At 43.1% G+C, this 25,344-nt stretch overlaps 2 protein-coding genes across 6 annotated transcripts in view; both read right to left on the bottom strand.

The window, feature by feature from the left end:
* GTF2F2 (general transcription factor IIF subunit 2) overlaps positions 1–14,643 on the bottom strand; it is a 179,443-nt gene extending 164,800 nt beyond the window's left edge. For all 4 annotated transcript variants that reach the window (XR_014070542.1, XR_014070543.1, XR_014070541.1 and 1 more), the window contains exons 1-2: positions 14,376–14,643; positions 1,405–1,478 (exon numbers count right to left, since the gene is read on the bottom strand). Coding sequence is in view for 1 of the 4 variants with exons in the window: in XM_081547372.1 (XP_081403498.1) it covers positions 1,405–1,478; positions 14,376–14,441 (140 nt within the window). In the remaining 3 variants the exon portion in view is untranslated. The remainder of the gene's footprint in view (positions 1–1,404; positions 1,479–14,375) is intronic.
* Positions 8,659–25,344, bottom strand: part of GPALPP1 (GPALPP motifs containing 1) — a 127,380-nt gene continuing 110,694 nt past the window's right edge. Inside the window, exons 10-11 of one of the 2 annotated variants that reach the window (XR_014070539.1) lie at positions 9,901–10,043; positions 8,659–8,767 (exon numbers count right to left, since the gene is read on the bottom strand). The gene's annotated coding sequence lies outside the window, so the exon portion shown is untranslated. Of the gene's footprint in view, positions 8,768–9,900; positions 10,044–14,375; positions 14,729–25,344 lie in introns of those variants that run through there. The other variant, XR_014070538.1, reaches the window with a different exon arrangement.

Genomic DNA, 25,344 nt, shown 5'->3' with positions numbered 1-25,344 from the left:
ACCAAGAGAGTGATGTCTCAGAAGAGAGATGAAAAAAGTACGGTGTGAGGGTAGAAGTGATCAAATCTGTCAAGTTACGCTGAAGGTCAACCGACAAGGGCTGCTGGTTGACCCTTAGATTCTAGAATATGGATGCGGTGCTTGTGCTCAGTCATGTCCAACTCTTTGGCACCCCGTGAACTGTGGCCCACCAGGCTCCTCTGTCCATGGGATTCTCCAGGCAAGAATACTGGAGTGGGTGGCCATTTCCCCCTCCAGGGATCCCCAATCCAGGGATTGAACCCAGGTCTCTTACATCTCCTCCACTGCAGGCAGATTCTTACCACTGAGCCACCAGGGAAGCCTATGAATGTGGTAGATTGTTTTTTTTTTTTTAAAAAAAGGCTACAAATTCTTTACCGCAAATCCCACCTGGAGGTGGAGTCTACTGCAAGTTACATTTGGCAAACATGATGTAAGTGCAGCTTTGCAAAGTGTTTGTGCAATGGGGCTTCCCTCTTTTTTGCTACTAGGAGCTCTTTCACCCTCATGTGAATGAGCACACGGAGATGAGACACACGCGGCACGGCCCTGGCTGACAGTGAGCCAGCCCCGGACACACGGGTGAGACCACTCCAGCCAGGAAGACCGGCCAGGTCAGCCACAACCAGAACTGTCTAGAACTGCCCCCACGGAATTAAAAACAAATAAAATGGTTTTGTCCTAAGCCACTAAACTTTGGGGTAGTCTGTTAACAAGCAAAAACTCAGTGATAAAGAGGAGGATACGTGGTAGATAAGAGCTATTTCAGTGGGGGAGTGGGTGTGGATACCTGATCAGAGCTGGACTATGAATGAATGGGCAGAAAGAAGGGAACATACGGCTTGTGGCTGACACCAGCTGAGCTACAAGGGCTTCCCTTTCAAACAAGGCCAGTTCCTCAACCAGGAAACACCAAACACTCTTAGGCTGTTTGCGAGGTATTCCCTACCCTCTCCAAAGCCTCTACACACAGGTATGCTGGCACAATGGCAAAATCCTGCTACTGAAGCACTTACTTGGTGCATCCAGCTATGGCCAACTCAAGCATACCTCCTCCTCAAAGATGCAGAGGAAGGACGGATGAGAGGACTACATACTCGGCTAGTTTACTGCCAATAGGTTTTAGCAGCAAATTGTACTTGATATTTACACCTGCCGTTAGAGGAGTGTGTGTGTGTGTGTGTGTGTGTGCGCGCACACGTGCGCACACATGAATCCTTACAGGGCACCTAACCAACTCTTAATAAGCCTTGGCAACCTCATCATTTCTTATTTTCCAGATAAATTCTCTGTTTGAAAAAGAACTCTAATTACATTTAAAAGCACTTGTAAAATAAATTCAAACAAGTTTCATAAAATGTCAAAAATTCATAAATAACTTACTTGGCAATCCTCAGCTTCCCAACTTCACCTCTTCCAGGGGCTTTAGCCCATTGCTGCGACAAATATTTAGGAACCTAAAACAAAACAAAACACTATGAAACTAGGTTTTGGATGCAAACAAGCTAACAAATCCTTTTAAGCATAAAGTGAAATACAGCTTTTATTTTACTTTCTCTCTGTCATAACTGACCACTAAATAGCAAGCTCTGATTATATGTTTTGCACCTAAGAGATACTAAGATATGTAAGAAATGATTTTAGCTCTCAAAGTGTTTAACACCAATTGAGTTGGTGACACAAAACTAAAACTGGTCATATAGCTTAACAATGATGAAGTGCTAATTTATGTTTGCAAGTAAGTCTAATAAAAGTTCAGAGATGAGAAAGGCTCCCAGAAAAGGCTTCCTGGAAAATAACACTGACATGTTACGTAGAGACACTACTGAGTTTAAGGTTATTTGAAAAGTCATGTTTTATTATGTAGAAGACAACTAATATGATGAAGGATCTGCTGAAATAAAAGAAATTATTCAATGTAACAACAAGCATTTATATAACACTACTTTCCTGACACTGTGATATGCACTTTTCAAACATTTAAACCTCACATCTATATGAGGCAGGTACTGTTCATTATCCCCACTGCACAGACTATGAATTTGGAGCACCCAGGGATTATAAAATTTAAGCAAGGGTACATAATTGGCAAATGAGGACCCAGGATTCAAATCGAGGCACTCTAGTTCCAGTGCCTATGCTTTTAACCAATACACTATATTGTACGTGCAATCAGATATATGCGATCAAAATCGCAAAAGGTTAAGAGCATATAACCTACTATGGGCCATCTGTTATTTCTTTAAGACATAGCTGGAATTCGGGAATCAGTACATGTTTAAGGTGCCCCTATTCTGGAGGAGTCAGATGCTACATATGAAGTAAAAAGTGCAGTGCGTCACACAAACCAAGTGCTCAGTGAGCGTCAGGTGTCATTTTTATTTTCCACAGTAGGTCTGGAATGGTAACATGAATGTGTAACAGAGTCAAAGAGAGCTCCCAAAGCTGGAAAGGAAAAAATTCTAACAAAGTTTCATTTACAAGAAGAACCACGTGACTATTAGTTGAACTGCAGCGCTTTGAATCGAGTGAAAATTTAGGAAAAGAAGACCCTAATGGTATTTGTTCATTCCTTACACTAAAATAAACTGAATTACTGTGTCAAAAATATGCCAGAAGTCTGGAAAAGATGTAGGGGAAGGGAGCCAACAGTGTCAGGCGCCATGCTATACATTCTGCACCCACAATCCCACTTAATCCCCCCAATCACCCTGCAAAACCACCACCGCTCTCCTCAGTCTATAGATAAGAAAACCGAGGCTCAGAGGGTTGAAATAACATGGTTAGCTAGTATTAGTCAAAGACTCCAGACTGGTCAAATGCTCTCTTTGCTACACCATCCTTTACATACCATAGATCCTCTAAAGGAAAAGGAGTTTTGAAGATTCTGTATCTTAAAGTTTCAACTATACTGCACTCCACTTATTCATGCAAGCTTAGAGGATTTGGCAAATTCCTTACGATAACTATACCTATCTATTAGGTCTGCTTTGATGAGATCTACTAGGTCTGCTTACAGATGAGAAGAAAACCCACTCAGGCATACAGAAGATTTATTGGCAAAAGTAACTAAATATTCCGGAAGCAGTGTTAAGGTGGCCTGATTAAGGGCTCAAATACCGTCACCAGGACTCTCACCATCTCTCAGCTCTTCTCCTCACCACACTGACTCACTTCTTTGACAGCCTTCCCCTGTATGTAGCACGACGGCTAAAGCCAGTCTTGAAGAACAAGAATTCTTCCCCAAATTCCCAGCAAAATCGTTTTTCTCTTGTGGCTCTGACCAGGTCACGGGTCCTTCGTCTGGCCTGTTACTGAACCAGAGATGAGATTCTTGCACTGCCAGCCTGAGCCAGTGACACCTCTGGGGAGCAACAGTCAACACCCTTAGAATCACCAGACTGAAAAGGGGGACCGGTGGTGCCCACAAAGGAAACTCAAGGTGCTGTCACGGTGAGTCAAAGAAGCAAATGTCAACATTACCTGTCAGAACTAAATACAAGATGTGAAACTGACCTGGGCAAATACTGTTACATCAAATAAAACCCTGAATCCTCAGACTATGTAAATTATTACTTCATGGCCTCAATCTTGAAATCCTGCCTAACAAGTTGGCCTTTGCTTCTGAAATTGTCTGATTTTTAGCCCAAGGGAATCTTCTTGTCAATCACTCTAACACAAAGAGGAAATGGAGTTCTACAGATAGCAGCCTTGCTCTAACAATCAATCGCAAGCTACACTTCCTAATAAAGTCCTTAGGGGAAAGATGGTGGCTTTTCTTCATCATATTCCAAGTTTCTGATTCAAATACTGTTAAGACTTTCTCGTTATCAAGAACAGTACCCTTTCCATAAACTGTATTTCAAGAAACCCTTCTGACCACCGTCTCCTAACTCCCTGACCCTCTCTCTCCTCAGTGCAGCTCCAACAATTCTTCCATCCTTCACATCACTGACTCTGTCCCTATCTGCTTATGTCCTTCCTTCTCTCTTTGATGGAACTACATTTCACAGCCCGTCATTATAATCATTCTCTTGTCTCTAACTCCCTCCATTATACTGGCCTCGCAGAACCTAATCCTGATTAAAGCCAAGTGATACTAGTAATATTGCTTATCTTATTAATTAATCTATTTATTGTTTTATTTGATTGTGTTATTCCTCCTCCACACTTGCACCTGAGCATCTGAAGAAAAACAACCTTGCTAAATGGTCTCCCCTGAAACCCTTGGCAACTAACATCAAGTAAGCCCTTCAAGATGCTGGGCGATTTAACTCCCTCTCCTTGGTCATCTGTCAACTGCAGTGGGAAAACCACGGCAGACAGGCCACACGTTCACTTCACTCCTCAACCCTGTAACACCTCTTGCTTCCTCTTCCCTCCAAGATGATAACGCGACTTCCTCTTCCACTGAACCATCAAAAGAAAGCTTCTAAGTCTACCACTTAGCCACAGGGTAAGTGTGACTCTGCTCTCCCCTCTTTACAGATGAACTGTGGCCATCCCCTCCACATGCGCACTGAATTTTTCCCTATAGTCTAACCTAGGACATCTTCCTTCAATGCTACCCTTTCTTCCCTCCACTCCTTTCTTTATTCTCCCAACAGAATAACAATGATGATGTGTGTGTGTTAGTGGCTCAGTCATGTCCAACTCTTTGCGACCCCAAGGACTGGTGAACCCCAAGCCCAGCAGACTACTCTGTCCCTGGGATTCTCCAGGCAAGAATATTGGAGTGGGCTGTCATTCTCTTCTCCAGGGGATCAAACCCAGGTCTCCTGCATTGCTGGCAGACTGTTTACCACCTGAGCCACCAGGGAAGCCCAAAGTGAAAGTGTTAGTTGCCCAGCAGTGTCCGACGCTTTGCAATCCCATGGACTATACATAGCTTTCCAAGCTTCTCTGTCCATGGAATTCTCCAAGAAAGAATACTGGGGTGGGTAGCCATTCCCTTCTCCTGGAAAATCTTCCTGATCCTGGGATCGAACCTAAGCCTCCTGCATTGCAGGCAGATTCTTTACTGTCTGAGCCACCAGGGAACACAGACCTTACCAAAAGTGGCAGAAGACTCTAAGATGGCCCTCAACGATCCCCACCCACTGATACTTGCACCCTTGTGTAACTGCCTCTCCTTGGGTGAGAACAGGGCGAGTGACTTCCCCCTGATTGATACAACACGGCAAGGTGATGGACAGGATGTTACTTCTGCAATTAGGTTACATAATGTTGTGATCTCTGTCTTGCTTCTCTCACTGGTTTCTCAATTTGCACTCTCTGATGAAGCAGGCTGCCATGCTGGAGAAGCCCAGGTAGCAAGCAACTTTAAGAGCCGGCTCCAGCCAAGAGTCAGCTAGGAACTTGGGCCCTCGACCCAACAAACCTTGGAGGAACTGAATTCTGCCAACCACGGAGCCCCAGAAACAATCTTTCCCCAGTCACAGCTTCGGCTGAAGAGTCCAGCCCTGGCTGACACTCTGACTGTACCTGCCCAACTAAGCCGCGCCAGGAAACTCCTGAACCACAGAAACTATGATATCAAAACTACAGGCTATTATTTTATGCTACTAAGCCTGTGGTGATATATATATAGCAATAGATAACAAACACATTAAGTGACAAGCCCGTTTTTAAATGTTTTAAATATATTAACCATTTAATTCTCACACAATCAGTTTATTTTTTCCATTTTACAAGTGAGGAAACTGAGGCACGGGGAAGTGAGCAGATGGACTCGTGGTCACACCCCTGGGTGGGACCTTCACCCTTCATCCTTCCCACCCCCTGTCCCGTGTCTCTGCCTCTCTCCACGGCGAGGCCCTTTGAGTGAGCTGCCTCTGCTGGCTGACCACAGCTCCTCCGCTGCCGCTGTGTTCTGCTCTAGACAGGCGCTCCCCTCCACCACTCCACTGACACAGCTGCCCATGGTTACAAAGCTCTCCGCAATGTCAAGCCAACGTTCAGTCCTCATCTTGCAGACCTGTCAGAAATATCTGAGAATCTATTGTCTCCTTCTTCAAATGCTTTCTTCACTTGGCGTCAGGTCACCACAGTCTCTCTTGATTTTCCTCCCACTTCTCCAGACCTTCCTTTTTCAGTCTCCACACATCTAGATTCTCATCTTCCTGATCTTTTAACCTGAGAGGGCCCTGATTTCAGTCCTCAAGCCTCTCCTCTTTGTCCACACTCATTCTTACGTAACCTCATCTGATCCCAAGACTTTAAATACCATCTGTGTAACTACAGCTCCCAAATTTACAACTCTCCCCTCAAGTCCCAAATTATACAACCAGCTGCTTACTCAAAACTCTCCATCTGAATATTCAGGAGACATTTCAAACTCAACATCTCCACTCAAGAACTCTGATTCTTACTCATGAACCTATTCCTCCTGCAACCTTCCATAACGTAGTAAAAGTCAACTCCATCCTTCCAGGTACTGAGTCTGAAACCATGGACTTACCCTGAATAGCTCCTTTTTTCTCACATTCCACATCCAATCAACAGACATAGCCTGTCAGCAATACCTTCAAACTATATCTGGACTCCACGTCCTTCTCACCAATTCCAGGGCTACCATCCTAATCCAAGCCATCATCATCTCTTGTATGATTATTGTCCACGTCCACTTTAGTCTCAATACAGCAGCCAGAGTGACCATATTAAAACATACGTCAGATGACCCTGTTCTACTCAAAGCCTTTCAGTTTATTTAACAGACATCAACATAGTGCTTACTACATGCCAGATACTTTTCTAAGCACTTAAAAATTTTACCTCACTTGATCTTCATAACAACTTTATTATTATCCCATTTCACAGACAAGCAAGTAAGGCACCAAAAAGTTATCATTCGTCCAAAGTCTCTCAATTACTAGTGGTGAAGCGAGGATTCTAACCAAGGCAGTCCGGCTCCACCATCACCATCCATGGCTCCTCTTATGGCTACTAGCCTCCCATGGCATTCACTGTAAAAATCCTATAACGTCTTAGATGATTCAGCCCCCTGAGATCCACAGCCTCACCTCCTACTACTTTCACTCACTTGATTCTAACCACACAGATCTATCAACATTCCCAGCACCATCCCATCTGAGGGCCTTTGATTTGCTGTTACTTCTGTCTGGAACGTTCTTCCCCCAGATATGTGAAGGGCATCCCCATAACTTCCTTCAGGTCTCTGCTCAAGGCCCACCTTATCAGTGAGGCCCTTTCCTACCTTATTAAAATAAAATAGCATCCTCAGCTACTTTCTGCACTCTTTACCCTGATTTATTTTTCTTCAGAGCACTCAGCACTTGCTATACACTTCTCTGTTTACTGTTCATTCTCCCTCCATTAGAATGCAACCTGCATGAGGCAGGTGTTTCGTCTGTTTTGCTTACTGCCACATCCCTAACATGAAGAACAGACTAGCATGTGGTAGCAACATAGTTATTATTTTAATGACTGGATACTGTTAAAGAAACATTAGCTACTGTTAATGTAACAAGAATGATGGTGTTATTAGAATAAGTCCAGGCTATAGAATTTAACTTTAATAAATCTCATTGCATTCTCAAAGGGAAACCTTATTTCAGAGATCTACCTTAAAATAAGGGGGAGAAGGGGAAAACCCCAACAGTACAGTGAAACATTTTCCAGCCTGTCACTGTCCCCTTATTGCTGGTTCCCTGACATGCTGCTAAGGTAAAGGGAAGACAAGAATGTTTCAGAGCTCCTGCAGAGACCATAGCTCTTCAATACATTAACCAGGTCAGAAGACCCTGTGGTCAAACTGCCTGAGACCACAATTTAGGCCATCAAACAAGACAACAGTTCTAAGTGAAGTAACTACGTATTATAAAATAAAATTAAGAATCATATTCAGTACAATAATTGAATCTAATACAAGCAACTGGCCAACTTAAAAAAAAGATTATGTGCCTGAAGTTAATTGATAAAGTTTAGAACTCATACTGCATTGTCATCATTATTAAAATAAAACTGAAAGTTCCTAAGGTAAACCTACTAGCTTATTTAATTCAAAAGGCTGCCAAAATACTATACCCTTGTAATGAAAACTAGTAGAATACAATTATGATTGTATGTCAATCATATATAACTTTTTACACCAAGAGATTATGGAAATGGGCTTCCCAAAAGCTCCAACGCGTTAAGTTGGGAAGAGGTCTTCGCTGGTGGTCCAGTGGTTAGGAGTCCACCTTGCAATGCATGGGACACTAGTTCGATCCCTGGTCCAGGAAGATCCCACATGCCCCAGGGCAACTAAGCCAGTGACTGTAGCTACCAAAGGCCATTCACCCGAGCCCACGATCTGCAACCAGAGAAGCCGCCGCAATGAGAAGCCCGTCCACCACAGCTAGAGAAGTCCTACACACAGCAACGAAGACCCGGCACAACCAAAAATAAATCAATAAGTATTTAGTGAAAAAAAAGGAAGAAGGAAAAGGAAAAAATAATGATATATATGGTTCCAAGGCTCCAAAATTTTTTTGGATAGCTGGTATTTTTAATTAAAACATTACATTTTATCTTTAAATAAAGCTGTATATTTAAGGTGTACAAGATGGTTTTATATGCACATGAAACAATTAAGCCAGTCAAGCTAATTAACATATCATCTCTTCACATAATTACCTTTGTTTCTAGATGAGAACACCTGAATTCTGAGTAAATTTCCCCCGAACACTCTCGTCAGCTTGTCTCTTGTGAGATAGCTGTGTTGTTTCCACTGTCTCCACATTTACTAAAGAAAGGCAGATGGAGACAAGAAAACAGGTACAACAGGGTCTGTTTTCTCAGATTTCCCAAGACCAGGGAGAGTGACAGCAAATGACTCACTTCAGCATTATTTTCTCAGAGAAAGTCCCTTGACCTCTAGACTGTGTTCCTTTGTTATTCACACTCACAAAACAGTATTTCTTTCTTCAGTGACCTTATCAATCTGTGTATAACTGTTTTCATTAGTCCCAGTGTTGCCTGATGTCTGTCTCAGGGAGCGCACTACAGACTCTAGTTTACAGAGTACGGACCCTGTCTGTTCTTGCCCACAGTAACGTACTCAGAGCCTAGAACAAATGACTGGTGATCACAGAAAGCTTGTTGAATAAATCAATCGGCCTGCCCACCCACTCAGGCTACAGAGTAGTCAGGTCAACTGCGCCTTTGAAGCCAAGGGGCCAAGGTGGTATATACAGAGGTTACTCCCCTAAGCTTGTTTGCCAGCTTTGCTTCATCAAGTATCTAGCTCCCCAACAACTAGCCTCCAAAGCCATGCTTCTCCCAGGGTATACAAGCAAATTAAGAGCACTGTGTGGACACTGACCTGGCACCCACTTCATTTAGGAATGAAGGCCTTATCCCGCGAGCTGCTGGGAGTGCGGCCACAGACAGCCCGCAGTTCTTAGCTCTCTTTGGAAGCGCTTCCACTGAAGAGTTGACCACGATCACGCACTCCTCCCGGGGCAAACCACCCTGTGCCCAATCCTGCCTAAGTCCTTTTCCTTCCACAGAGGATGATCCCAACAGCACTGTGAAACAAACCCCTGCATGCTCATCACCTCAGAACCAGCTTCCCTGGGAATCCAACATACATCAGGCAGCTTTTATTCACATGTTGTCTGGAAGGTCAATGTATTGAACTGACAAGACCCAAGGCCATAAAAACAAATTCCCCACCCTCCCACTTCTGTTCTCCTGGGAGAAGACAGACTCATTAAAGAGACCCAAGGGGGGGGGGGGGTACATTTCCTATTCTTGGCATAAGCTTTGTAGCCAAACAGACCTAAATTTGAATCACTGTTCCATGCTTGGGCAGGATAATTAACCTCCCTAAGCCTCAATTTTACCATCTGAAAAATATAGATAATTAGTACCTACTTCACAGGTTTGCTTTGTAAAATACTTGGCACATTATAAGTTTCTTTTTCTCCTGCAAGGCTTTGGGGTATCACCATTCCAGTTTCATCTCTCCCTGGTAGATAGCTTTCTCTCTGGCTGCCAATGTCCAACTGCTTATTTGGCTGTGAAAAAAGAAAAGCTAAGCTTGATGGCTTTTGAGGTGTTGAATGAAAGTGAAAGTTGCTCAGTCGTGTCCGACTCTTTGTGACCCCATGGACTATACAGTCCATGGAACTCTCCAGGCCAGAATACTGGAGTGGGTAGCCTATCCGCTCTGCAGCGGATCTTCCCAACCCAGAGATCGAACCGGGGTCTCCTGCATTGCAGGTGGATTCTTTACCAACTGAGCTACTGAATGGAGAACCCAACATTAACAGAGGATGATGTCTGTCCCTTCAGTCCTAATTCTCTCCTCCAACAAACATCAATCAAAATGCTTACAAGAGGAAGGCTGATGGGACCTGAAACACATCTTTTTGCTGGCCAGAAAGTTGTTGGCTGAACCTACAGCAATGCTTGTCAATACTTCTTGTCCATTTCCTCCAAGAAAGGTAGTTTTCTTATCATTCAAGCTCTGATAGGATATTCATTACTTACAAAAACCCCACCACTCCTAAAAATGCTGCGAGCTTTATTTCCTCCTCTTCCCCATCAGGTACCCTACCCTCCAGGCAACCATAACCAAAGAAGATGACTTTTCCAGAAGTCTAAGTGTTGGAAGCCAACAACAGAACTACGCTAAAATGTTCTTAAATATCACTTTTAGATCATGATTTGGTATACAGTGTGCAACAGTAGTACTGTGACCGGCTGGCAACCTGACAGTGGCAAAGACTGAGCAACAGGAACTGGGGGATGCCCACTACAAGGGATGAGCTCCCTGACCAGGGAAAAACTGTAGTTGTTCATGTTTTTTTGAGCAGGTGACATCTATTGTAAAGTTAAATCCAGTCACATCTATTATCTATCAAAACTTATTTAGATCATTCTCTTGTAGATTTAAGGTATTCAGAACTCCAGAAATGGCCTTTGTCTTGTTGTATCTCACTGTTCGCTGACCCCAGGGTAGGCAAGGCATGGGTGGGGAAGCTGGACGAAGATGCGAGGCACCTCAGGGACTGCAGATAGTCTTTATTTGTAGAAGCAACGCGGACATGCTTCATTTTCTAATGGCTGACACAGCAGCAACGACTGCCCGACTCAACTAGACTCACCTCGACTGCAGGAGCTTCTCAGGTGGTGCTTGTATAGACCACACCACGACGCGCGTGCGCAGCGCCACAAACGATCCCAGGATGTGAGTGGGGTGGGGCGAGAGAGCCTGACCACCGCCACCTGGGCAACTGCTCTCTCCCCACAGCATTTCACTGGTCAGAACAGATACAGGTAGTGGACAGTCTGGTACACAATCTTCCACTCTATTTGCCTTTTCCTGAACACACTCACCAGCCCTGCTCGGAACTTTTTTTCTTCCCCCTAACTAATCAACTCCATAGGCTCTTCTTAAATGTCAGCTTCCCCAGGAAGTCTTCCCTGACCCGCCAGATAACTTTTTTACTGCTTAAAACTCTGAGATATCTTGTATGTATAACTCTTACTGTACTTATCCTTTTCTTTACTTGTCTAATGATGAAATTAATAATGAACAAATTAACTATGAACAAAATGGCCCGTAAACTTGCAAAACTCTAGGAACTCACATATTTTGCAACAAATGATCCTCAAAGATCAGAACTCAAAGCATGATTTATAATAAGAAATACGAATGTATACTGAAAAGATTTAAAATCGTATGCGGTTCTATTCAAATTCTAATTTGAATTAGTAAGACTTCTTTTTAAAGCAATAAAATGTATTCAAATGGCCATATAAGAGAGAACACTAAAATTCCGTAACTTTAGTTTAGATTCATAACTTTCTTTTACATCCTCACTTAGTCAGTCACCACATCCTGACAATTTTTGCTGAAAAAGTTTCCCTAACTCCTGAGACTTCATTATCAAATCACTAGGATCCTGTGATAATTTTCTAATTTTGACTCTGGTTATCTTCTCTTCAAGCTTTTTTTTTCCCCCTAAAATAATCATTTGTACCCCTGCCTTACTCAAAACCCTCCAAGAGTCTCCTCATTTCCTGTAGACTCGAGTTAAAAATCCCCATTTCACAACATGACAACATCAGCATATAGTCCCAATCCGCTACTCTAGGCATGATGTTCTCTTTGTTTTCCAGCCCACACCATGTTACCGTGCATTTTCACTCTGCATTTCAGAACCACTCTCCATGGTATACTACGGAGATACTATGGGCCCCCCATCCAAACCTCTGTAAGGAAAACAACATTTATTAAGCACCTACTGTACTCCAAGCACAACACATCACCTCAAGCTCTCGCCATCTTTTCAAGCTCTTTCCATCTGCAAAGGAGATCTCCTCCCTAATGATATCTCTCCATTTAGCATGCAGGAGGAAAGAGATGCTCAGTTACCCCAGCATTTTAAATCACACTGATATCACTGTGATAAGTCAAATCAGCACCCGAGACTAAGGCTAGGGATGAAGAATAAGAGTTCATTCATTCATGCATGCATCACATTATCTTCTGCCAAACACAGTTCTGGGTGTGACAGGCAAGAAGCCTAGTCTCGTGAAATATGACTGTCTGTGTGCTTTGAAAAATGTTAGTACAGGTTCAACATGCTAGTGAACAATCATAAGGGCAGGAGAAGGGGACAACAGAAGATGAGATGGTTGGATGGCATCACCAACTCTATGGACGTGAGTTTGAGTAAGCTCCGGGAGTTGGTGATGGACAGGGAAGCCAGGTGTGCTGCATTCCATGGGGTCACAGAGTCAGACACGATTGAGCGACTGAACTGAATTGAACTGAATCATAAGGGAGCTACATCAGAGAGGAAGACTGGAAGGGCCTCTCAGATTTAACTGATAAAAACTCAGACATGTGATAAAAGCTTTCTAAAAATCTAACAAACCAAAGGTCTCTCTGTTTTACTTGAGTTTTCAAGATTGTCATAATCACATTTTGAATATACACGTCTTATGAAAACTTCCTAAGAAACAACAGTCCCCAATATGAAAAACTAAGGTACAAATAGTGTACTCACTAAGTGAAGAAGTGAAAGTTGCTCAGTCGTGTCACACTCTTTGCAACCCCTTGGACTATACAGTCCATGGAATTCTCTGGGCCAGAATACTGAAGTGGGTAGCCTTTCCCTTCTCCAGGGGATCTTCCCAACCCAGGGATCAAACCCAGGTCTCCCGCATTGCAAGTGGATTCCTTACCAACTGACCCACAACGGAAGCCCAGTAAATACTTACTAAGGGTTAATCAAAATGCTGCCTTCACCAAAAAAAAAAAAAAATTACCGACAATCAGTTTCACCCGAGACCCAGTGGAGCTCTAAAAGAACACTCCAGTCCACAGTCTCTCCCTCCCTGAGTTCAGAGCTCGCTCAGCTCTCCTGGGAACTCCATAAGAGCCATCAACCTGAAAGAACATTTTAGGAGTGAAAGTGAAGTTGCTTAGTCGTGTCCAACTCTTTGCGACCCCATGGACTGCAACCTATCAGGCTCCTCCGACCACGGGATTTTCCAGGCAAGAATACTGGAGTGGGTTGCCATTCCCTTCTCCAGGGGATCTTCCCCACCCAGGGATCGAACCCGGGTCTCCTGCATTGCAGAGAGACGCTTTACCATCTGAGCCACCAGGATAGCAGGGATCAGTTCTACTTTCTGGCTCAGAAAACTACCCAAAAAGCAAACGCTCAACTTTCTTACAGAGACTGATGACTGAAATCAGTTTCACCAAGAGGAGATGAAGAAATTCTTCAGTCTGGGGTAAAATACTCAAACTGGGGGGCCATCAAAACAGGAGCCCAGAAAAACCAGGTCGTGGGATAAGGAGATCCATTCCAGGCACGTTCAGCCTCTTAGTTGGCTGAAACACACTGGGTGTCCCTGAACTAATGTCCTCGTTTGCAAACAAGCCTACTAACCAACCCTGCCTTTCAAGGTAAGTGAAGCTCTAAGGAGAGAGCCGTAATGAGCTTTAAAAGGCGCACGAAGTGGGACGGTCTCAAGTCACGTGTGCGTGTGCGTGCGTGTGTGTGTGTGTGTGTGTGTTAGTTGCTCAGTTGTGTCTGACTCTTTGGACTGCAGCCCACCAAGCCCCTCTGTCCATGGGATTCTCCAGGCAAGAACACTGGAGTGGCTTGCCATTTCCTTCTCCAAAAGAAACTACAGAAAGAAAGAAACTGAAGTCGCTCAGTCGTGTCCGACCCTTTGCGACCCCATGGACTGGAGCCCACCAGGCTCCTCCATCCATGGAATTTCCTAGGCAAGAGTACTGGAGTGGGTTGCCATTTCCTTCTCCCCTCAAGTCACTTAAACTACTTTAAAAGAGGAGCGCAAGCGGGAGCCACGCCAAACCTTACCTTGACCAGCCACACTCCGGTGTTCTGTTTGGCGCCAGTTAGGTCGAGTTCTCCGCGCTCGGCCATGGGTCTGTCACCGGTGGAGACCTGCGGACTTAGAGCAGCGGCCCCGGGAGCTGGAGACTGCGGGACGAGGGACCGAAGCACACAGCGAACCCTGGCCGGAGGTTGACAGTCAAGAGCCCGGAGTCCAACTTCCGGGATGCCGGGAGCCCTGGGAAAGACGAACACACGCCGCTAGCAGCGGCGAACTGCGCTTGCGCGCTGCGGCCGTCAGTACGGCGCGCTACTGAGGACAAACTTCATCGGCGGGCAACTTCTTGAGGGGGCGTGGCTACTTCCAGGGGCTGTGTCTGAGTAATTAAAACAGAGGTTGGGATGGGCGCAAACATCAGCAGTACATATAAAGACCAGGTCAGGGTAACAGAAGAAAGTGTCAAAACAGAAAAACGGGGTTTAAAGAGACAAAGGCTGTCAGTGTATATCCAAACCTGGCCAAGGAGAAAAAGACAGCATTTGGAGGACGAGGTAGGAGAAATAAATAAAATGAATTAGCACAGTGGTCTTTATTGAAAGGCTACCCTGATCACCTTCAATTAAACGAGTAGGGTGCATCCCTTTAACACTCCAAAACCCAGAGCCCTTTGTTTTTTGTTTGTTTGCTATTGTTTTTTATTTTTAATTAGAGTATAAGTGCTTTACAATATTGTGTTAGTTTCTGCTCTAAGACAACATGAATCAGCTGTGAGTATACATATGTCCCCTCCCTTTTGAGCTCCCCTCCAACCCCACCTCTATCCCACCCCTCTAGGTTGTCAGAGAACCCTGACCTGAGCTCCCTGTGCTCTACAGCAACTACCCACGAGCTATTAATAGCTGTTTTACACATGGTAGTGTATATATGTCAATGCTACGCTCTCAATCTGTCCCACCCTCTCCTTTGCCAGCTGTGTCCACAAGTTTGGAGCCCTTTTATGAGGTCAATGACAATAGACATGTAACAGAAAAATCTGATTGTTCAACTCCCCTTAAAGAGCGTAAAGAGTTTCCCCTCTCTCTTCTCGCCTCTAGAATAAAATGCAGTCCTCTCCACACAGGCCCTCACAGTTTGACCTCATCAAACTGTGGTGCACTCAGTGCACCACACATCCAACCCCACCTAACCCATCAGACCTCCTGGAACATGTGAGAACGTTCCTCAATTATTTCAGAGCCTCTGCACACTGGATTCCCTTTACTCAGGTGCCCTGTTCTTCCCCTACTGCCTTCTGATTGGCAGGCTCCTACTTAGATTTAAAGATTAATGGAAATGTCTCTTCCTATGAGACCTTCCATCAGCTCCCCCAGAGGAAGATCGTTTTTTCTTCCCGTCACAGTGTGCGATACTTAGCACGATGAGCTATAATATACTTGTTTACATATTGCCTTTGCTTTCGAGACTATGAGCTCTTCCTAGGCAGAAATGGTGGGTTTTCTTGTTGTTTAATCAAAGCATCTGGCACAAAGCTGACACCACGTCAGATTTCAATAGGCTTTGGCTGAATGAACATTTGCATGAAAAGAAACAAACAGTAAGATATTGTAAGAATGGCAACTGACGTATTGAATCCTGCATCAGAGCCATACACAGAATTGAAGAAATTCCATGTCTGTTCAGCCTAGGGCTAGGAAAAGCTGTCAGGGCTCTGAGATCAGCTGGGAAAATCTAACAGGGAAAACAGGAGATCAGGCATGTTTTAAAGAGGAAGACCTCTTGTGTCACAGTCTTGTGTCACAGCTCAGGAAATGGCCTTAAAATATAAAAAGGACAAATGGATAAAGAGAGCTGCTTTAAGCTTTGATCAAATAGAAGGAACAAACTGGACTTCCCTGGTGGTGCAGTGGATATGAAATAAATCTGCCTGCCTGTGCAAGGGGACATGGGTTCATTCCCAGGTCTGGGAAGATTCCACATGTCATGGGACAACTAAGCTTGTATGCCTTAACTATGGAGCCTGTGCTCTAGAGCCGCATGAGACACAACTACTGAGCCTGCAAGCTGCAATTACTGAAGCCCTTGTGCCTAGAGCCTGTGCTCTGCAGGAAGAGAAGCCACTGCAGTGAGAAGCCCATGAACCTCAACTAAGAGTAGCCCTGGCTCACTGTACCTAGAGAAAGCCCACACACAGCAATGACAACCCAGCCCAACCAAAAATAAATAGATAGATAAATAATTAATTTTAAAAAAGAGTTTGACTCCTTAAAAAAAAAGGAATAAATTGAAATATAAGACCATAAGAGAGGAGAATTAACGTAGCCTAGATCACCCTCGTAGTGGACTTCAGAGTAAAGGATTAGGACATTGGCCTTGATCTATGGCTTATGGGAAGTCTTAATATGTGTGTGTGTGTGTTTACAGGGACTGGGGAGAACAATCATCCTCAGACATTGTAGAACAAGAACAGACTTCTCCTATTTGTCCTTTTCAAATTTCCTTCCAGCTTTAAGAGAATGCTAATGAGCCATGAGAGGAAAAGAGGATGTGGGCTCCGTGAAGCGGATTCACAGATGGACTTTGGAGACCAACATGGGAACAGATCCTGCACCCAGATCTGACCCAGCTTTGTGTCCCTCCACCATAATCCCAGACCCTTAATACGGGATTCTCACACAGGCTCCTGGGATTGCCAGGCTCGTGCTCAGCCGCTCAGTCGTATCTGACTCTTAGCGACCCTTTGGGCTGTAGCTGCAAGGCTCCTCTGTCCATGGGATTTTTCAGGCAAGAATACTGGTGTGGGTTGCCATTTCGTCCTCCAGGGGATCTTCCTGACCCAGGGATCGAAACTGTGTGTCCTGCCTCTTCTGCACTGCAGACGGATTCTTTACTGCTGAGCTACCAGGGAAGTCCCTCCCTGGATTTCTGCTTGCAGTCAGGTATATCCAGTACAGATATGTTAGGTATCTCTATTGCCAATCATGAGAGACACTGGTTCTATCCCTGGGTCAGGAAGATCCCCTAGAGGAGGACATGGCAGCCCACTCCAGTATTCTTGCCTGGAGAACCTCATGGATAGAGGAGCCTGGCAGTCTACAGTCGATAGGGTCACAAAGAGTCAGACATGACTGAAGTGACTTAGCACAGAGCACACATTGCCAAACATGCCAAGGATCATTAGTATTCTCTTTACTACTGGAGATAGAGTCATTACCATCTTTAGATCTAATGAGATTAGAGAGCCAATTCCAGAAACCCAGAACCAATTCAGAAAACCCATGCTTAATATTCTGGTTCTCTAGGATCACTCTCAGCACCAATATCTGTATTAGTCAGGGTTCTCCAGAGAAGTACACAGCTAGCTAGCTAGCTCACTAGCTAGATGATAGGCATTTACTGTATAGGAATTAACTCACATGATTATGGAGGCTGAAAATGAAAGTGAAAGTCATTCAGTCATGTCCAACTCTTTGCGACCCCATGGACTCTACAGTCCATGGGATTCTCCAGGCCAGAAAACTGGAGAGAGTAGCCTTTCCCTTCTCCAGGGGATCTTCCCAACCCAGGAATCTAACCAGGGCTTCCTGTACTGCAGCCAGATTCTTTACCAGCTGAGCTATCAGGGAAGCCCTATGGAGGCTGAGAAGTCCTAAAATCTGCAGTTGACAAGCTGAAGACCAGGAGAGCTGAAGGTATCCTTCTAGTCTGAGTTCAAAGGCCTGAGAGGCAGGGGAGATGATGATGTAATTTCCAGGCCAAATCTGAAGGCAGGAGATGATAAATGTCCCAGCTTGAAGACAGGCGAAGAGAGTGCATTCTCTCTTCCTGAACCTTTTCATCTAGTTTGGCCTTCAAGTGATTGGGTGAGGCTCACCTAGATAGAGGAGGACAATCTTCTTTACTTAGTCTGTTGATTCAAATGTTAATTCATTCAGAAATACCCTCAAAGGACACACCCAGAATTATGCTGGATCAAATATTTGGGCAAACTGAGGCCCAGTCACGTTGACACATAAAATTAATCATCACAGACAGATACAGAGCTCAGCACCCAAAAAGAAACTGCAAAATTCTGCGTACAGAACTTCCCTGGTAACTCAGCAGTTAAGACACTGTGCTTCTGCAGCAATGAGGGTGCAGATCCCACACGCTATGCAGTTCAGTTCAATTCAGTCGCTCAGTCGTGTCCGACTCTTTGCGACCCCATGAATTGCAGCACGCCAGGCCTCCCTGTCCATCACCAACTCCCGGAGTTTACCCAAACCCATGTCCATCGAGTCAGTGTTGCCATCCAACCATCTCATCCTCTGCCGTCCCCTTCTCCTCCTGCCCCCAATCCTACCCAGCATCAGGGTCTTTTCCAATGAGTCAACTCTTCGCATGAGGTAGCCAAAGTATTGGAGTTTCAGCTTCAACATCAGTCCTTCCAATGAACACCCAGGACTGATCTCCTTTAGGATGGATTGATTGGATCTCCTTGCAGTCCAAGGGACTCTCAAGAGTCTTCTCCAACACCACAGTTCAAAAGCATCAATTCTTCGGCGCTCAGCTTTCTTCACCGTCCAACTCTCACATCCATACATGACCACTGGAGAAACCATAGCCTATGCAGAGTGGCCAAATCATGCTATGCAGAGTGGCCAAAATATAAAAATAAAACCACTTTATTCTCCCAGAAGACTAACTAGTCAAGTTTTATTAAATCGCTGAAGGCACAAATGCAAATCAAGGAGGGAAGGCTCAAGAACTCACTGTTGGCTGAAAATTTTTCAAGAAGGCGATAGGGAATCCTCCATGTTTTGTAAATTTAGAATACCACAATTCTAGAAGGTAGCCGTTAGAGGATAAGCAGTAGTCGGAGGAGATGTTGCAAGTGAGTTGAGGGAATTAGAATATTAATAGGAGCTGAGTCAATTCTCAGATTCTTGTCCTTGGCTGTCCCATATGGGCCCAACGTCCCTCTAGGACAGAAATTCTCTTTGTTCATAGTTACTCAGAAACATTCTACCAAGAGGAAATATTGCCTCCAGGGGCATTCACACAGGCAAAAATAGCACCATCACTGGGACTTCCTTGGTGGTCTAGTGGCTAAGACCCCTGCTTCCAATGCAGGGGGCTGCAGGTTCCATCCCTGTTTGGAAAACTAAGATCCCACACGCTGTGGGGCACGGCCAAAACAAACAAAAATCACTATCACAAAGTCCTTCTTTTTAAATTTTTTTTCTTTCAGTTTTATTGAGATATAATTGACATACAACACTGTAAGTTTCAGGTGCCCAACATAATGATTTGACTTACATACATCCTGAAATGATTATCACAATAACTTTAGTGAATATCCATCATCTTAAATACATACAAAATACAAAATATAAAATTAAAGAAACAGAGAAAAACATTTTTCCTTCTGATGAGCACTCTTAGGATTTACTCTCTTGACGATATTCACATATAACATATAGTGGTGTCAATTATATTTATCATGTTGTAAGTTACATCTCAAGTGCTTATTCATCTTATAACTAGAATTTGGTAACTTTTACAAAATCCTTCTCAATGAGCCACACTTATTATTTGTTGGTTATTAGCGTGAAGATTTTCATCCAAAAATTATAACTGGATATGGCAGTGTGGTAATTAATTAGATTTTCCCTGCATTAGCAATGGAGAAGGCGATGGCACCCCACTCCAGTACTCTTGCCTGGAAAATCCCATGGACGCAGGAGCCTGGTAGGCTGCAGTCCATGGGGTCGCAAAGAGTCGGACACGACTGAAGCGACTTAGCAGCAGCAGCAGCAGCAGCAGCAGCAGCAATGGTAAGTAAGTAACATTAGTAATGGTGTAGGTTGATAATTTTGCTTTAGTATCATGCCAATGCTATAAGACCCCATCTCTGAATTCTCCCTGCCTCTCCTTTACCCCCTCAGTTCTTTCTTTTACAGAATACCCACCTTCCCTGAGAGAGTCCTTGCTTCCCCAGTCACACACAAACAAACAAACAAAAATACCCCCTGCAATAGTTTTCGTGCTGTTAGCAGGAGCACACCGTTGAGCATGAACTGTGGAGTCATAGCTTCAAGTATAGCTCTGCTGCCTCCTGGCCTAATAATTTCATTATCTCTCCACCTATTTCCTAGCTTATAAAATGAGATTGTTATTTATACCTACTTCACAGAGTTGGTACATGATTAAGTGAGAAAAACAAAGAGACTTTACAATGTGAAAACTATTTGGTAACTTCATTAATTCTATTGGCTCAAATAATTGAAAGGAAGCACAAAAGCTTTATTACAGGTAGAGCCGTGCTAGTAAATATCTAACAACTGGCTTTTTCTGACACCCAGAAAAAGCCTTGCTTTATAATGTTTGCTTGGTTTGCAGTGTACAGTTGGTGGAGATGCATATTAGCATCTAACAGGTACATTAATGTGAGTAGAGAGCATAGATAATTGTAAAACACAGTAAAATAATTGAGAAGTGATGAGTTTTGGCTTTTTATTATCTCTATGTTCAATATAATTTATTTGATCATTAGTGTTCTGCAAAAAGGGGAGGCACATTTGCAAACTCGGCAGGGACCTGTGTGTTGGCGTCTGTGGAACAGAGGGGATGCCAGCAGGCAGGGCACAGTGAGTGAGTGGGGAAGCGGTGACCGTGCTGCCAGTTGGAGAGAGAATAAGAGATCAGCCCAAATACACACCTGAAGAAGAGTGGGTTTGGGTTTTTTTTTTTTTTTGGTCACATCAGGTGGCTTGCAGGATCTTAGTTCCCTGACCAGGGATCGAACCCAGACCCCTGGTATTGGAAACTTGGGAGTCCTAACCGCTGGACTACCAGGGAAGTCCCTGAAGAAGAGTTTTAAGCTTGAGTATAAAATAATCAGATTTACATTTTTAAAAATATCTCTCTAGCTATTGAGGGGGGGAGGGAGGGGGGAAAGGTGGATTGGAAGAGGCCAGAATGGAAACCAAGAGACTAGTTTAGACATTACTGCACTAATATATGTAGGAGGAGACAGTGGTTTGCATTAGGAAGCTGGCAGTGGAGATGAGAAGCAGATGAACTGGAAAATATAGATAGATTTAGGAGATCGAATTGACAAGGTTTTGTGATTCCTTGCTGTGTAGCAAAATAACATCATTTACTGGGCAGAAGACCTCCATATACATTTTTCTAAAGAAGACATACATAAAGCCAATTGGCACATGAAAAGATGCTCAACTTTGCTAATCATTAGAGAAATGCAAATCAAAACCACCAGGAGACAGCATGTCACACCTGTCAGAATGGCTATCATCAAAAATTCTGCAAATACAAATGTTGGTGAGAATGTGGAGGAAGGGGACTACACACTGTTGGTGAGAATGTTAACTGGGGCAGTCACTCTGGAAGACAGTATAGAAGTTCTTCAAAAAACTAAAAATAGAACTATCATATGGTCCAGCAATTCCCCTCCTGGGCATATAGCTGAAGAAAACAAAAGTACTAATTTAAAAAGATATATGCTTGGGAGGGAGATGGGGGGGGAAGTTTCAAGGGGGAGGGGATATATGTGCACCTATGGCTGATTCATGTTGAGGTTTGACAGAAAACAGCAAAATTCTGTAAAAGCAATTATCCTTCAATAAAAAATAAATTAATTTTTTAGAAAAGGATAATGCACCCCAATGTTCTTAGCACATTATTTACAACAGCCAAAATATGGAAGCAACCTGTGTCCATCAACAGATGAATGGATACAGAAGATGTGGGATGTGTGTGTGTGGTCGCTAAATCATGTGTGACTCTTTAGCAACCCCATGGACTGTAGCCCGCCAGGCTCCTCTGTCCATGGGGTTTTCCAGGCAAGAATACTGGAGTGGGTTGCCATTTCCTCCTCCAGACCTTCCTGACCCAGGGATCAAACCCAAGTATCCTGCATTAGCAGGCAGATTCGTTACCACTAAAGTCTGTGTGTGTGTGTATACATATATAGTGGAATACTACTGAGCCATATAAAAGAATGAAATTCTGCCATTTGCAACAATGTAGATATCTAAAAGGTTATTATGTCAGTGAAATAAGTCAGACAGAGAAAGACAAATACCATATGTTGTCACTTATACCTGGAATCTAAAAAATGAAACAAATGAATGTAACAAAACAGAAACAGACTCACAGATACAGAGAATAAATTAGCCATTAGTGGGGAGAGGGAAGAGAGGTGGGGGAGATGGGGGAGGGGATTGAGAGATACAAAGTACTATGTATACAATAGACAACAAGGATATAGCACAGGGAAATATAGTCATTATTTTGTAATAACTTTAAATGGAGACAATCTATAAAAATATATAACCATGTTATATATCTGAAACTAATGAAATTTTGTTAATCAACTACACTTCAATTAAAAAAAAATAGGAGAAAGCAGGAATAGAAGGAACATACCTCAACATAAAAAAAGCTATATATGACAAGCCCACAGCAAACATTATCCTCAATGGTGAAAAATTGAAAGCATTTCCCCTAAAGTCAGGAACAAGGCAAGGATGCCCACTTTTACCACTACTATTCAACATAGTTTTGGAAGTTTTGGCCACAGCAATCAGAGCGGAAAAAGAAATAAAAGGAATACAGATAGGAAAAGAAGAAGTAAAACTCTCACTGTTTGCAGATGACATGATCCTCTACATAGAAAACCCTAAAGATTCTACCAGAAAATTACTAGAACTAATCAATGAATATAGTAAAGTTGCAGGATATAAAATTAACACACAGAAATCCCTTGCATTCCTATACTCCAATAATGAGAAAACAGAGAAATTAAGGAAACAATACCATTCACCACTGCAACAAAAAGAATAAAATACTTAGGAATATATCTACCTAAAGAAACAAAAGACTTATATATAGAAAACTATAAAACACTGATGAAAGAAATCAAAGAGGACACAAACAGATGGAGAAATATACCGTGTTCATGGATTGGAAGAATTAATATAGTGAAAATGAGTATACTACCCAAAGCAATCTATAGATTCAATGCAATCCCTATCAAGCTACCAATGGTATTTTTCACAGAACTAGAACAAATCATTTCACAATTTGTATGGAAATATAAGAAACCTTGAATAGCCAAAGCAATCTTGAGAAAGAAGAATGGAACTGGAGGAATCAACCTGCCTGACTTCAGGCTCTACTACAAAGCCACAGTCATCAAGACAGTATGGTACTGGCACAAAGATAGAAATATAGATCAATGGAACAAAATAGAAAGCCCAGAGATAAACCCACGCACCTATGGACACCTTATCTTCGACAAAGGAGGCAAGAATATACAATGGAGAAAAGACAATCTCTTTAACAAGTGGTGCTAGGAAAACTGGTCAACCACTTGTAAAAGAATGAAACTAGAACACTTCCTAACACCATACACAAAAATAAACTCAAAATGGATTAAAGATCTAAACATAAGACCAGAAACTATAAAACTCCTAGAGGAAAACATAGGCAAAACACTCTCTGACATAAATCACAGCAGGATCCTCCATGACCCACCTCCCAGAATATCGGAAATAAAAGCAAAAACAAACAAATGGGACCTAATTAAAATTAAAAGCTTTTGCACAACAAAGGAAACTATAAGCAAGGTGAAAAGACAGCCTTCAGAATGGGAGAAAATAATAGCAAATGAAGCAACAGACAAACAATTAATCTCAAAAATATACAAGCAACTCCTGCAGCTGAATTCCAGAAAACTAAACAACCCAATCAAAAAATGGGCCAAAGAACTAAGCAGACATTTCTCCAAAGAAGACATACAGATGGCTAACAAACACATGAAAAGATGCTCAACATCACTCATTATTAGAGAAATGCAAATCAAAACCACAATGAGGTACCATTTCACACCAGTCAGAATGGCTGCTATCCAAAAGTCTACAAGCAATAAATGCTGGAGAGGGTGTGGAGAAAAGGGAACCCTCTTACACTGTTGGTGGGAATGCAAACTAGTACAGCCACTATGGAGAACAGTGTGGAGATTCCTTAAAAAACTGGGAATAGAACTGCCATATGACCCAGCAATCCCACTGCTGGGCATACATACCGAGGAAACCAGAATTGAAAGAGACGCGTGTACCCCAATGTTCATCGCAGCACTGTTTACAATAGCCAGGACATGGAAGCAACCTAGATGTCCATCAGCAGACGAATGGATAAAGAAGCTGTGGTACATGTACACAATGGAATATTACTCAGCCATTAAAAAAATACATTTGAATCAGTTCTATTGAGATGGATGAAACTGGAGCCCATTATACAGAGTGAAGTAAGCCAGAAAGAAAAACAACAATACAGTATACTAATGCATATATATGGAATTTGAAAGATGGTAACGATAACCCTATATGCGAGACAGAATAAGAGACACAGATGCATAGAACAGTCTTATGGACCCTGAGGGAGAAGGTGAGGGTGGGACGTTCTGGGACAATAGCATTGAAACATGTATATTATCGTGTGTGAAACAGAACACCATTCCATGTTCGATGCAGGAGACAAATGCTCGGGACTGGGGCAATGGGATGACCCAGAGGGATGGGATGGGGAGGGAGGTGGGAGGGGGGTCCAGGAGGGGGAATGCATGTAGACCCATGGCTGATTCATGTCAATGTATGGCAAAAACTACTACAATATTGTAAAGTAATTAGCCCCCAACTAAAATAAATAAATTTATTAAAAAAAATAAAATAAAAAAAACAATAGGATCATTTACCAAGTGATAACTCAGTACCAGAAAACAGAACAAAATAGAAACACATAAACACACATTGCTTTGCTCCTTCTGGGAGATGAGACACGACTCTGCATGTATTTTGCCTGACGGATGACATAATTCAGTGGAATTGCTTTTGTTAAGCATCTTACGTCTGATGTAACATATGGTTACTGTGGCCTACTAGAAGCCCTCAGTCCCAGTAAGTCAGTTTAATTGCCCATTAGGGATTACTC

This window comes from Giraffa tippelskirchi, chromosome 12, assembly GCF_054371585.1.
Source record: "Giraffa tippelskirchi isolate mGirTip1 chromosome 12, T2T-mGirTip1v1.2.pri, whole genome shotgun sequence".
Taxonomy (NCBI): domain Eukaryota; kingdom Metazoa; phylum Chordata; class Mammalia; order Artiodactyla; family Giraffidae; genus Giraffa; species Giraffa tippelskirchi.
The sequence above is the reverse complement of the archived record's forward strand: the minus strand, read 5'-3'. Positions and strand labels throughout refer to the sequence as shown.